Source organism: Tasmannia lanceolata, unplaced genomic scaffold (assembly GCF_043159265.1).
Source record: "Tasmannia lanceolata isolate RefF3 unplaced genomic scaffold, GAP_Taslan_0.1 ptg000005l, whole genome shotgun sequence".
Taxonomy (NCBI): Eukaryota; Viridiplantae; Streptophyta; class Magnoliopsida; order Canellales; family Winteraceae; genus Tasmannia; species Tasmannia lanceolata.
In genome coordinates, this window is record NW_027518682.1 from 17,161,871 (window position 1) to 17,175,058 (window position 13,188).

The 13,188-nt window shown below is 39.2% G+C and overlaps 1 protein-coding gene across 1 annotated transcript; it reads right to left on the reverse strand.

Annotated features, from left to right (window-relative positions):
* Positions 1-360: 360 nt before the first annotated feature.
* GC2 (golgin Putative 2) lies at positions 361-12,698 on the reverse strand. The gene is made up of 10 exons (XM_077379956.1): positions 12,419-12,698; positions 11,059-12,168; positions 8,589-8,699; positions 8,318-8,377; positions 4,777-4,834; positions 4,289-4,335; positions 3,993-4,085; positions 2,475-2,600; positions 1,108-1,155; positions 361-1,012 (listed from the first exon to the last, which is right to left on the reverse strand). The coding sequence occupies exons 1-10, from the start codon at positions 12,470-12,472 to the stop codon at positions 668-670; spliced, it is 2,052 nt and encodes a 683-aa protein (XP_077236071.1). The 5' UTR covers positions 12,473-12,698; the 3' UTR covers positions 361-667.
* Between the last annotated feature and the right edge of the window lie 490 nt (positions 12,699-13,188).

The following is a 13,188-nucleotide window of genomic DNA, read 5'->3' on the forward strand; positions in this document are numbered from 1 at the left end:
AAGATTATTATAAAACTCCTCTTTGTTTACACGTTTCTCACTTGAAGGGGACGTGACCCAGCCTAAAAAACTTGCTAACCACTAATCAAAGAAGTGTAAGGAATCTCATTAACATAACGGAAAAAAATCTATCCCAACAGCCAAATCTACTTTCTCTAACAGATGGGTGGTTGAGATCGTATCAAGAGCAAGTATGCTGTCTTGATAGAATGGGGAAAATTCTTCAGTCCTATAATGGAATGGATTGATGTGAATCCCAGCAATTGGGAAAGGTCTCATCTCTCACCGTATGAGGTAAAACCCTCCTTTAACTCCCACTACACCCCATTACTCGTAGATTATCATTCACAATCTAAGATGAGGGGGGAATTTTCATACATCATAAGCTACTTACGCTTCGTACAATCCACACCTTATAAGTATAATTACAAACCTAACGATATGGGAGGGAATAAGAATCTGGAGAGCTTGAGTTATCCTTGACATGAGTTGTTTCCTACAACCAGCAGCATTTCATGCTGATATGGATATCAATACATTTTATATACACAAATAAAAGCTTCCTGTAATTTACATTCTTTGAAGAATCTGATCTCAGGGGATGACGAACCGGGTAAAGCCCATTCAAAACAATGAACGGAAAAAACGAAGCAATTAATTTAATGAATCAAACAGTCTTATTGATGCTCTCTAAGGAGAAAACAGCACCCGATCTGGTTTCAACAGATGCCCGAGAATGCGACATGAGAATATATAAGACCCAGAAATGAAGGCAGATAAGATAAACCAAAGACCATAGTTGGGCCGCAGGGTTCCTCCTTAGAAACACAACACCTGCAGAAAATATAGCATCCAACTGCCGAAGAATAGATCCCAAGTGTCGCCTACCAGATTGGATTCTGTCCTGAAACAGAGGCCTCGGCCTTGAACTGGACGGTCCCCACGTACAAGCTTCTATATCATCCTTTGTGGAGGTTGATAATTTGTTTTCATCGAGCAGTCCGTAAGCTGTCTGCATGAAAATAACCCAATGGCTGAATTTCAAGGGAGAAAAAGAAAAAGTGTAGATAGAAGAATAGATATTCCAGTTTCTTAACTTCTCCATACCTCTAGCCTAAACAGCAACGTCGCTTTCTCTGAAGAAAGAGTCTCAACCTAGTGAAACAGCCAAAACTAGATCAGTTGCCTTAGATTTGATTGACATGTAGGTTGGGCATGATGGTCCATGACTACCTATTATTTTAACTAACGAACATCTTAAACAATAATCCAAAATTTCAGAGAAACAGATAGGCATTCAAAAAGGAGCTAATGAGAAAGCAGAAAATAAAGTTAGGGAGGATAGATTGAGCAATAGTTGATTTTGGGATAACCTCACAACTGCTAATTAATAAAGTTTTTCCTTGTCATTGATTGAAAAAAGGAAAAATGAAGGTCAATCTGGAAGAAGTGGTGAATTACTTCCCTTGAAATTAGCAGAATAATTTGGTTCCTGACTCAGCTAAAACTGAGCCAGTTGGCTAGCTTGAACTAGAAAAATCCCTTGCCGTGTTGTCTGCAGAAAATGCCAATCTTGGGGACTGGGAACAATTGAGATTTGATTCCCATATATGGAAAATTCCACCACAAGTTGACTAGTTTCACACCTTTTAGGGCCGTATGTAGAGTCACTTGACCAACACATCAAATTCTTAGGGTGTTGTAATATATTTGGAACCTAAAGTTAAAAACGGTTATCCATTTCAATAAATTTGAATGGATGGATGGGATTAAATTTTTTTCTCCTTCATCCTCCGCCCCTTTTCATTCTTTTAGAGTAGCAATGGCTGGCTGTTCCCTAGATTGTAACATCTTCACAAGAATTATAGCAGTGGCTGGCTGTTCCCTAGATTATAACATCTTCACGAGAACATGGCTGGCTGTTCTCCTATCATCACGCATTGACCCACAACTCATCAAATGCTTCACTGTGCATAATTTCTAAGAGATCAATTAACAGAAATTATTAGATTAAATTTGCCAAGAAACAAGCATTTATCTTCAGCATCAAAGAAAATAAAAGTAGAATGTATTATTATCTCCAGAAATCAGACAGCAGAGATTTAAAAGAAGCTGGTTTCTGAAATGAAAAGTCTCCTTTCCTTTTCTTCCATTTTTGTCAATGGCACATAAGAATAATGCATTGTAGAGAAATATGATGAGTTAACTTCCAAGACATTCCAAAACACTTTATCAAAGTAAATTTTCTTCAAATATTAGCCTCCTGAAAAAAGAATAATTAGCTACCAATAGAAATATGATGCCTGCACTATCTTGGAAAATTTCACTAATAACTAGAAGAATGGAGACAAGCATAACCAGGTAGTACCAAATGTAATGTTCCAGAAAATCCTTAAAAGGGGGGAACAACAATCATGAGCAGCCATATTCCTCCAATAACACTTTCAAGAAGTTTTAATCGGTAGGAGATAAACCTGGGCTTGTTTCTGTATTAAATGATCAGTCAGCTTTGAAAGCCTTTTCTTTAGTTCGACTTCTACTTCAGTTGGTTCCTCTATCTCTTTTCTTGTCATCTCAATGTTTTCTACTAGCTTCTTTTCCTACATGCATAAGGAGGGAAAATAAGATTTTCAGTCTTAGAGAAAAACATGAGGTAAACAATTTCATTTTACCAGTCCATAGACACCAGTAACAGACCGGACTCCATAATACAGTAAACAATAAATCAAGTAGCTATGCATTGTATGGCAAAAATAAAGGATTAATGAATCAAGGCTATATAAATGAGTGTGACAAACCTAAGTAATAGCTTTTTCAAAGAAAATAATGGATCACAAATTAGCATTTATTGTATGCCCGCAATACAGAATGCTACCCCCATCTTCTCTGAAGGGCATCATGCTCATGATACTCAACTGTAAACGCTAAATAGGGACTTAAAAAGCAATTTCCATTTTACCAGTCCATAGCCACCACTCACCAGTAACAAACCGGACTCCAGATTACAGTAAAGTAACAATAAATCAAGTAGCTGTGCCTGTGCGTTGTATGGCAAAAAAAGTGGTTTAATGAATCAAGGCTATATGAATGAGTGTGACAAACCTAAGTAATGGCCTTTTCAAATAAAATCACGGATAGTGTGCTAGATAGCGTACGTGCTTTTCCACGACGCAAACGATCCTAAAGAAGGGACTGCTCTAGCCCATTAAGCCAATGTTCACTTAGTGATTGAACTATGCAATTCGCTTTCAAAAAGTAGAAAGCAAACAGTAGTAACCATATTGACCAAAGAAAGAGTTAACATGGACTTCATTGATGCAGAACTCAGGTTCCATGGGCAACAAGGGAGAAATGTATCCTAAGTTTATTAACATGGACTTCATTGATGCAGAACTCAGGTTCCATGGGCAACAAGGGAGAAATGTATCCTAAGTGACATCCTAGGATACTTTTTGCTTTCAAAAAGTAGAAAGCAAAAAGTAGAAACCATATTGACCAAAGAAAGAGTTAACATGGACTTCATTGATGCAGAACTCAGGTTCTGGGCAACAAGGGAGAAATGTATCCTAGGTGACATCCACAAGTAACAGCAGCACACCTCATCTGGAGCCTCTACCCCGATGCAACACAATCAGGCACGAATATACATGGTCACACTCTCTACTCTACAGTATGCATGTCAGAATGTGTGTTATATGTACATCATTATACAAGATGCATAGAACATTCTACAGCAGTTCCTCAGTCTCACAGAAGCAAGCCCAAAAATCATGTTAAACTTTTATTTTAACCAAGAAACCAACAACGTTAATAAAATCGAAGAATGACAGCAATAAAATTCTCCAAACAGTTGAAAATCGACAGAATGGCCAAAATTCCATGGGACCTTTAGCAAATACTGCAACACATAAACATAAGAAGTTAAGGGGAAAGTGGAAAAGACTGATTGTTGACGCATGATATCTGTATAGAGAACTACACGGCATTCTAACCTTCTCTTGCAACTTCCCAATTTTATCGTTTATGAAAGAGTATTCTGCTTCAAGTATCTCTCGTTCGAATTGAACTTCTTTTGAAGCTTCCGCCTACAAAATGTTCATCAGAACAAAAAAGGTTAACTTGAGATGCAGGTCAATAACAATATCCTGTAAACCAACTATATCAAAAAATCAGTCTAAATTAAATATTACATGTCGAAGGAAGCATGCTATTGTGCATATAGAGTAACAAATGATCCTCCACGAAGTTCTTTTACACATCAATCTTAACAAAGAGGTGAGGGACTCACTTGGCTTAGAGAGGATGCATGAATCTTGGACATTCTCCGTCTGAGTTCTGCAGAGAGAGAAAGGGAGCAGATATCAGATTTTGTTTGAGAAATCAAAGTACCAAACTAATATATAGTAGAAAAGGTGATGTAAGTGTGACTGAGTGGTGATGTAATTTTGAGTGAACTATATCATATCTGTTGATGGCTATATTAGACAATATATCAATTTATTAAATGAAATAAGCTCTTACATCATTAGTAAGATGAAACCTCATATATAAACAAGCTATATAAGAGGTCAAACCGAGGTAACCCTTGGGTAATATAGGAGCTGAACAAGTGTAAAAATATACTGAACGAACACAAAAAAAAGTACACTAGCAAGCATATATACATAAATCTTCAAGCAATAGCACAACTGCAACTTGGAAGAGGATGGTACGTAGTGGCAATTTGAAAGCATGTCAAGCAAAACAATTGTATCCTAGACAAAAATAAATAAATACCTTCATGAGCCACTTCCTTCAACTCAATTTGTTTCCGGAGTTCTGCAGCCCTATCAACCTTTTATATTCCACAAGAAGAAAGGCAAAAATATGAGAACCCAATCAAAGATTGTCAAAATGCTTCAATATGATATGTGTAAGATGCCCAACCCAATCTATTTCGTTCATTAAATACTCAATGGTTATTTAAAATTGGACCAGACAGGAGTCAACAAATTTTTATCTCGTATCCTCTGATCCAAACAAAAAACTGGTTCTAGCATTTCTCTGAACCAGTATTTGAATGAAGAACTCAAGAGGGTACGTGGGAAAACCCATAATAACAAGAAACCCCAAAACTGTTTCTAGAGTTAATTTGAATAGTCCGGTTGTCTCTCAAATTCTAAATCTGAAAGCAATCATAAGGTGTTATGAGATGGTTTTGGGTCAAAGATCCAATTTCGCGAAATCCAGGCTGTATGCAATCAACGTTCCCGAGTGCGACGCTTCCTCCTTCGCAGGTATCCTGGGTTGTGCCTTCGACTTTTTACCGGCTTCGTACCTTGGCCTTCCGCTTGGAGTGGGAAGACCAAACAAAATTTATGGATCCCCATTATTCACAGAATTGAGCGGAGATTGGAAACCTGGAAGCGCAACTTGGTATCCAAAGGTGGTAGGCTGGTTCTCCTAAAGGCAGTTTTATCAAATATTCCGATTTATTTTCTCTCTCTGTTTAAATGTCCTGTGAGTGTTGCTCTGAGAATTGAGCAAATCCAGAGAAGATTTTTGTGGAGAGGATCCGGTTCTTCAAAAGGGATTTCTTTGGTTAAATGGAGTGCAGTTTGTCTCCCTATAAAGAATTGAGGATTGGGTCTTAGGAGGATTCAAGGTTATAACAAGGCTCTATTGGGAAAGTGGCTTTGGAGGTTTGGCGAAGAACAGTCGTCTTTGTGGGTTAGAGTTATTGGAAGTAAGTATGGGTTCTTGAAAGGAAATTGGTGCTCCTCTAACAATTATAATTTCAAAGGCATCTCGGTGTGGAGGGATATTTTGCAGGAGGAGGCTCATTTTTCGAAAGGCATTCGTTTCAAGGTCTATGTGGGGGATATGATTCGTTTTTGGCTGGATCCTTGGTGTTTGGCTGCGCCTCTCAAGGAGCTTTACCCTGAATTATTTATGGTGTCGTCTCAGAAAGGGGCTTGGGTCAAGGACTGCTTTGAAAGAGTGAATGCGAAAGTGGTATGGACTCCCAATTTTCGAAGAGCCTTTTTTGATAGAGAATTAAATTCCCTCCAAGAATTCATATCTCTATTAGAAGCATGCTATATCAAGAAAGTGGGAGCTGATAGACGAGTTTGGATTTGGAGTCCTTCTGGTGTATTTTCCGTTAAATCTTTTTACCATCACATGACTTTTAGTATAGCGGAGCCTTTGTCTACCACAATTTGGAAAATCTTGTGTCCGCCGAGAGTCGCTTTCTTTGGGTGGTCAGTTTGCAATAGTCGCATTCAAACAATGGATTTTTTGAGGAAGCGTGGAATGTATTTGATTGATCACTGTCCTCTCTGCTTATCTGAAAGCGAATCAATAGATCACCTTTTCATTCATTGTAAGGTAGCTGGAGTCATTTGGGGTCTCATTTTCGCTTGCTTTGGGATCTGCTGGGTCCCATCCAAAACCTTGGCCGACTTCATTAGGAGTTGGGAGTGGAACCCTTGGAGAAAGAAAGGCCGGATTCTCTGGAAGATGTGCCTTCTGGCGTCGTGGTGGTTCTTGTGGAAAGAGAGGAATGCGCAGGTTTTTGAAGGAGTGGCAAGGTCTCCCTATTGGATTTATGTAAAACTTATAGCTACTGTTATATCTTGGGCTCGGAGTCTCCCTTTGTTTCGTTTTGTTTCAGCTTTCAAACTTTGGGAAGGATGGGCAATTATCTGTAAGGAAGGGGTCCGCAAAGTGAAAATCTTCCAATCCTGGTCTCCTCCTTCAGATGGGCAATTGAAGCTTAACTTCGATGGTTCGTCTCTTGGCAACCCTGGAGAAGCAGGCATTGGGGGTTTATGTAGAAATGTCAAGGGGGAAGTTCTTTGGGCTTACTCGGGTCCTATCGGAGTAGCGGACTCAAATGAAGCAGAGGTCAGAGCAGCCCACTGCGGGATCAAATATTTGGCTAGCTCGGCTTTTGACAAAATAATTGTGGAAGGAGATTCCTTAAATGTAATTCGCTGGCTTTCGGGTGAGGCAATCCCTCCTTGGAGATTTTTGCCGCTTTTCGAGGAGATCGAGGATCTGGTTCAGGGTTCTTCTATTGTGTTTGATCATGTTAGGAGATCAGCCAATGCTGAAGGAGATTCTCTAGCTAGGGGAGGTGTTTTTAGGGCTGGTTTAGAGTGGTTTGATTATCTTCCTCCTTGAATTATTGTATTTTCGTCTCTTCTCTTTGTTTCTCTTCAGGACCATCTCGGTTCTATTCTAATTTAAATCTGCCTCATTCAAAAAAAAGGAAGCATTTATAATTGGAAATAGAAACTGAGAGTTCTTTTTCTCTAATTAGAACATAAAGGTACCGTTTGGATGCACCTAACATAGAACCTATTTTCAGCATGGTCAACTATGGTTCAAGGGTTTGAAACTAGAGATGGAAACCCAAGATATAAAGTATAAACCGGGCATCTCCAACTACAGTAGAAACTATTTTATTGATGAATATATCATGTCACTTTACAGTCAGTCTCACAGCTACAGAATAACTAGTGGAAGTTATCTGAGTGAGCAACAGCAAGCCGGAAAAAAAAATAACTCCAGCTGATATTCCAATGCTCCAGACATGATATAGAGCGGCTTCAATTGTAACAACATCACTCCCACAGTTGCCCTATAACTAGGCATTCTGTTGATGTTTTTTGTTTCGCCATTACGTTTAAATCTCTAACAGAAAATTTATAGCTAACACATACGGTCTCTCCCAACTCCTCAGCTGGCTAAACGGTTCACTGTGTGCCAAAAAGAAACTGCATGACCCTCCAATTGCTCCTGCACTACTTCAATGGCATAGGCAAACCTCGAAGGAGAGGGGTTCTTTCGATCCATAAACCTATCATATTAAGGGAATCTCCTTCCACGACCAATGTATCCAGGTCTCTCTTGTCCATCAATCAACACCATGTAAGAGCCATCACTTCCACCTCATTGGAGTCCGCAACTCCTAAAGAGTCAAATACACCTCGGATTAAATAGGAAAAACAAATCAGACACAGCTATTCCTGTGGGTGTGGATGCTGCAAGACTAATATAGCTAGTTGTAAAACATGCATATGATTTTTTCTGCATATGGTTCAGCAAACATTGAATGAAAATCATTCATCAAACACTTTCAATTGGGAAACCAAGGACTCATATAACTTACATTATTATCTTCCTCTTTTATTACCACATTTCCTTTTCCGGAAAAAATAGATGAATCAGGAGCAAGTGTAACACGTTCATTCTCAAACCAGAATTACAAGGAAGAAAATGGCACTGTGAACAATCAGACTAATTGAAGAGAAAAGGAAGCTCTATTTACCTCTACTTCAAGATTCCGTTGTGTGGTTGCAAGGGATCTGGCAAGCTCAGCATTTTTAGTCTGCAACACCTTTTACCGTCAGTGAGGACCAAAATGCTCCTAATATCTGCTTTAATGAAATTTATATGAACTAAAGACAGCTTTTGGCAATAAAAGTGGCAAACAGATAAACCATAGATGGGCTTAATAACCTATCTCCTAATAAAGAAAATAGATGTGATATAGGATCAAAACACAAAAGAAAACAGGTGTTTGGAAATGGATGTGAGACCTCAAGTTCAGCCAAGCGAGTCAGGGCTTCCATTCTGGTACTACTATGTTTCTGTTTCTCCAACTCAACAGCTTCCATTGTTTCCATCATACTCATCTGTAATTCCGAAGCCTGATGCCACAAAGGTAAAACCATAAAAGCAATCACATAAACAAGCATATGAAAACTTGTATATCAAACAAGGGGGGTGTAAATATCAGTCTTTTCTTTTCTATTATTTCAGCAGTACAAAAGATTACTTCTTGCAAGATTTTCCGGTTAGAAACCATAGGGGTCCATTCGGATGCACGTAATATAGAAATGGAAGGAAAGGAGTAAAGATTCTCATTTCTTTACTTTTCTTTTTCTCCTGATTTGAGAGGAAAGTCAAACACTACAAAACGGCTTGCATTTGGAAAATTTACAGCCAAGGACTGCCATGTGAATAGTAAATGGCTCTGATTTGGCCGACACTTTGAATTTATTGCCGACACGGGTGTTGTGTCGTGTCAGACACGACACCGTGTCCACACGTGTCGACACTCCTTTAGACACTTTTAAGTGCACAGCTAGAAGTGTCAGTGACTTTATATGTATGTATGTGTATGAGTGTGACACTATTTGTAGATTTTTAGGGGTTGCCATGTTAGATACCTCATATCCGTGTCGAAACTCGGCACACGAATCCGTGTCCACAAATCATGATTATATGTATATTCTATTTTAGGCGTGTCCCCGTTTCTAAATTTTGGGAGTTCGCCGTGTCCAAGGTTTTAAATCTCGGTTTCGGTTTCGGTATGAAATTTCGGACGAAATCTTGTAAAAATTTCGGTGAAATTTCGGAAATTTCCGAAACGTTTCACCGAAATTTCGGGTGAAATTTCGTACTTCACCGAAACGTTTCACCGAAATTTCCGAAACGTTTCGGCGAAGTTTGGTACTTTTCCGACTCACTGTGAATTTCGTTTCGTTTTCCACCGAAACGTTTCGGCCGAAATTTAAAACCATGGCCGTGTCCAACACTCTGTGTCCGTGTCGACACGGGACACTCGTGTCCGTGACCACAAATCATAGGTAAATGGCAACCAAACAATAATAGGAAATGGAAAATGTGTCCTTTTAAGTGGATTTTCCCACTTTTAAGGTGCATCCAAATAGTAGACCCTAGGCTATGTTTGGCAGCCATGATTTCTTTTTTCCATGGACTAGGGAGGGTGGGAGATGAAGAAACTTGAGATCGCATGATTGAGGAGAGGGTAAGAAGAAGGTAAAAAGCAGGGGAAAATAAATTGTATTTTATTAGGGTTTTCATTTCCCTTGTTTTCAGCCTTCTCTCACCCTCTCCTCATTCCTGCCGTCTGAAGCCTCTCCTCCCACCCTCCCTACACCTCTATCACTCTAATAAATTGTATTTCATTAGGGTTTTCCTTTCCCTTGTTTTCAGCCTTTTTTCATCCTCTCCTCATTCCTGCCCTCTCTAGCTTCTACAAGTTCTTATATGAGAACCAAATGTGCATTCCATATGTGCTCACAATGACACAAAATAGAAATGGAAACATAAAGCAGGCAGTGATGGTTCAGAGAGAAAGGTTTTCTCAAGCACCACTCAAGCTTTTACCATTCAAAAAATAAAATAAAAACAAATAAAAAGAAAGATTCAAGAGACTATGGGAATATATACCATGCAGTACAGACCAATTTTTACTTCCCTACGGTAGTTAGTAGGAAAGATGCTTTTCAGGTCAGTGTTAGTATAGAAAAGCATATTCATGTGTTTTCTACCTCAATCTTGATTTTGTAAAAGTATTTTTCTGTTCATTGTCTAATGCTGGATGCTCAAAGGTTATGTGGCACAAAATATCGTGAATGTCTAAAGTTAACCATGTAGCCCGTGAAACCCCAGAGTGCACTAGCTTATCTGCATCACCATTAGAGCACCAAAAAGCATGCTAAAAGGATGTGGCATGCCCTTCGATCTAAAAGCATGTTGAATGGATATTACCATATTAAGGTTAAATATCATTTTAATTTTATAATTTTGAATTGTTTTATGCAAATAAGTGAGAATATCTATACCAAATACATTAGCCAATTTTCCAGCTACATCTAGATTTTTGCTTTCGCTAATGCAGTTGAGTTTGCAAAGATTTCCATGGCAGATGGCTCATAATTGTTCTTTTGTAACTGACTAACTGGATAACATAAATAAGTTGAATAATACTGTGGGGCATAACAACAAGGTGGTTTACTGCTCCATCACTACATCAATGAATCTGGAATATTCAAGCTGCATAGCTTGAATCAAGAAGTAGCACAGTGAATTTCCTCATAATTCACAAGAAAAGTTACAAAAGTATTTTTCGCATTACAAAATGTTACATTTGTAGCATTACCTATGAATTACTATCGGATTTGTTTAAGACATGAGGAAGTTTATCATTAGCCATAATAGTGGAACACAAATGAATAAAGAATAAGCAGAAAGTATGACCTCTTGCGCTTGTTGCTTTTCCCGTTCTTCGAGTATTTTCTCTAAGCTTTGCTTTTCTCCCTCCAACCTGGCAACAATATTCTCACGTTCTTTTATGGCCTCAACAGCTTTGGCAGCTGCTTCCTCAGCAAGCATCTGTTCCCTTCTCTTTCTCCCCTCTTCCCTCCTTTCATTTTCATTTTCTGAATCCGATGTCGAAGCTGAATCTGTTTCCGAATACGACCTCCCATCCCCATCACTTGCTGAAGAACTTCTCTGCAATTCACGGGGAACAGAACTACCCGCAACTACACCGGCCTCATCTCTCCCTGCAGCATTCCTAAATTCTCCATTATCATCATCCACTTCCCTCTCCATATCAGCAACCCCATCAACCATACCAGACACTGGCACCATTCTAAGTGTAGGCATTCCATCCTGTAAGCGCAATTCATCCTCTCCCAATATCACCACAGCTCTGGTATCTTCTTTGATTTCTGACAACTGATTATCACTTGTTGAAATCCTGTTATCACCTCCTTCCCCCACATTTCCTTTATCTTCTTGAGAATCACTACTGGGTTTTCTCTGTGTGGAATCAGATAAATCTGATCCTCCGGACCAGAGAACACCAGACAAACCAGACTCTTCATCATTTGGCTTTCCATCTGGAGAAGAACCTTCACTGTTAACTTTATTTTCCACCACAACATCCAATCTCTTTCCAGAATTGGAACTATTAACATTACTCTTGTGGTTCTTCTTTGCCTCTACCCACGAAGGACTCAAACCCGCAATGCCATTTTTCATGGAATCCTTTTGCGTTCGCAATGTCGATTTTCCATTAGGGCGACTCAAGGGGGAGATCTGATTTGGAGAACCAAGTAGTTCTGTCCAGTCACCATCTGCAATAGCAGGCGTAGGGTTTGGAGAGTATTTCACAACCGAATCGTGTTTTTTCCCCACAGGACGTCTTGGCTTTTCGAAATTCAATTCCTTTTTCTCAGGTGTTTTCTTCTTGAGCTGATCTTTCAAGGGAATCGCTTCAGTTTTAACCCTAATTTCGTCATTCAAGCTCTTTGATCTAGGTTCCTCGTTCTTTCCAAGTGATTCCGCTGCTTGCTGATCGATCTGATGTAAAAACAATTAAAGCAAGGAAATCGGAGAGATCCAAAGGAATCTAAAAGGACCGTTGAAAAATCACAGTTCATAGAAAAGAAAAACAGATCAAAGGGTTAAAAAATGCATGTTTGTAAATAAAACCTAATTTTCAAGTGGCCGAACTGATCGAAGCTGAAAATGAAAGGAAAATCAAAACCCTAGAATACGAAAAGATGAAAGCAGATCTATGAAATATCAGATAAAACGAAGAAGATCTAACCTGTTGGAGGAAGGATTCAGCGACTTTAAGCTTCGATGAGATCCACCCCGCCATGATCCTAAAATCCTAAGGAAATCCGAAGAGGGAAACTTCAAATTGCACTTACTAGCGTTTGTACCCACGGCGCATTTTATATGAAGTTAAGCTAACATGCGCTTGGCGGTTGTTCGAGGCGATGAAGAAGTATATTTCTAAATTACAGAGAAAATAGATGTAGACAGGGAAAACTAAAGAAGAGATGGAATTTTTAAGGAGCACCGATGAAGGAAGTGAAGGATGATCGCACGTGCGAACATTAACGCTGGGACCCGAAACAGGTGGGAACGAGACGATAGAGAAGAAAACTGCACACTGTATCGGCCGAAATAACGGAATAATGATATTTACTTCGTGCGAGATTGTGAGAGTACTGAAGTCGGTTGTCAGCCGAAAATATTGGCATAAGATCATCCGGTGGAGCCCAGATTTTGGGTAGTCCACAGAGCAACAGTACTAATCGTGCCACTTATTTGATTAATAACATCACACTGGATAATTATGATTTTCTTTATTCTGTTAGAAGGTATTCTCGAATCCTAAATTACAGATTTGTTATCTCTGCAATAATAATAATCTGTAAAGAAAAACCACTTATCGAGTTGAGGCACGAAGAATTTTCATTGTCCTTAAGGCAAATCTCGCCCTTACTGTGACGAATCAACGGTGCAGATGGGCGTCTCGGCGTATGCTTCCATGATACAACAACTCTCGCTCCAGAGGTGTGCACTCAC

Bases quoted from the DNA above. Each gene is read 5' to 3' on its own strand.
- GC2 (XM_077379956.1), bottom strand. From the start codon at position 12,472: ATGGCGGGGTGGATCTCATCGAAGCTTAAAGTCGCTGAATCCTTCCTC. The intron at 4,336-4,776 runs GTATTTATTTAT...CTCTCTCTGCAG, and splicing joins GAAGGAAGTGGCTCATGAAG to AACTCAGACGGAGAATGTCC. The intron at 1,156-2,474 runs GTTTATCTCCTA...CTGTTTCACTAG, and splicing joins TAATACAGAAACAAGCCCAG to GTTGAGACTCTTTCTTCAGA.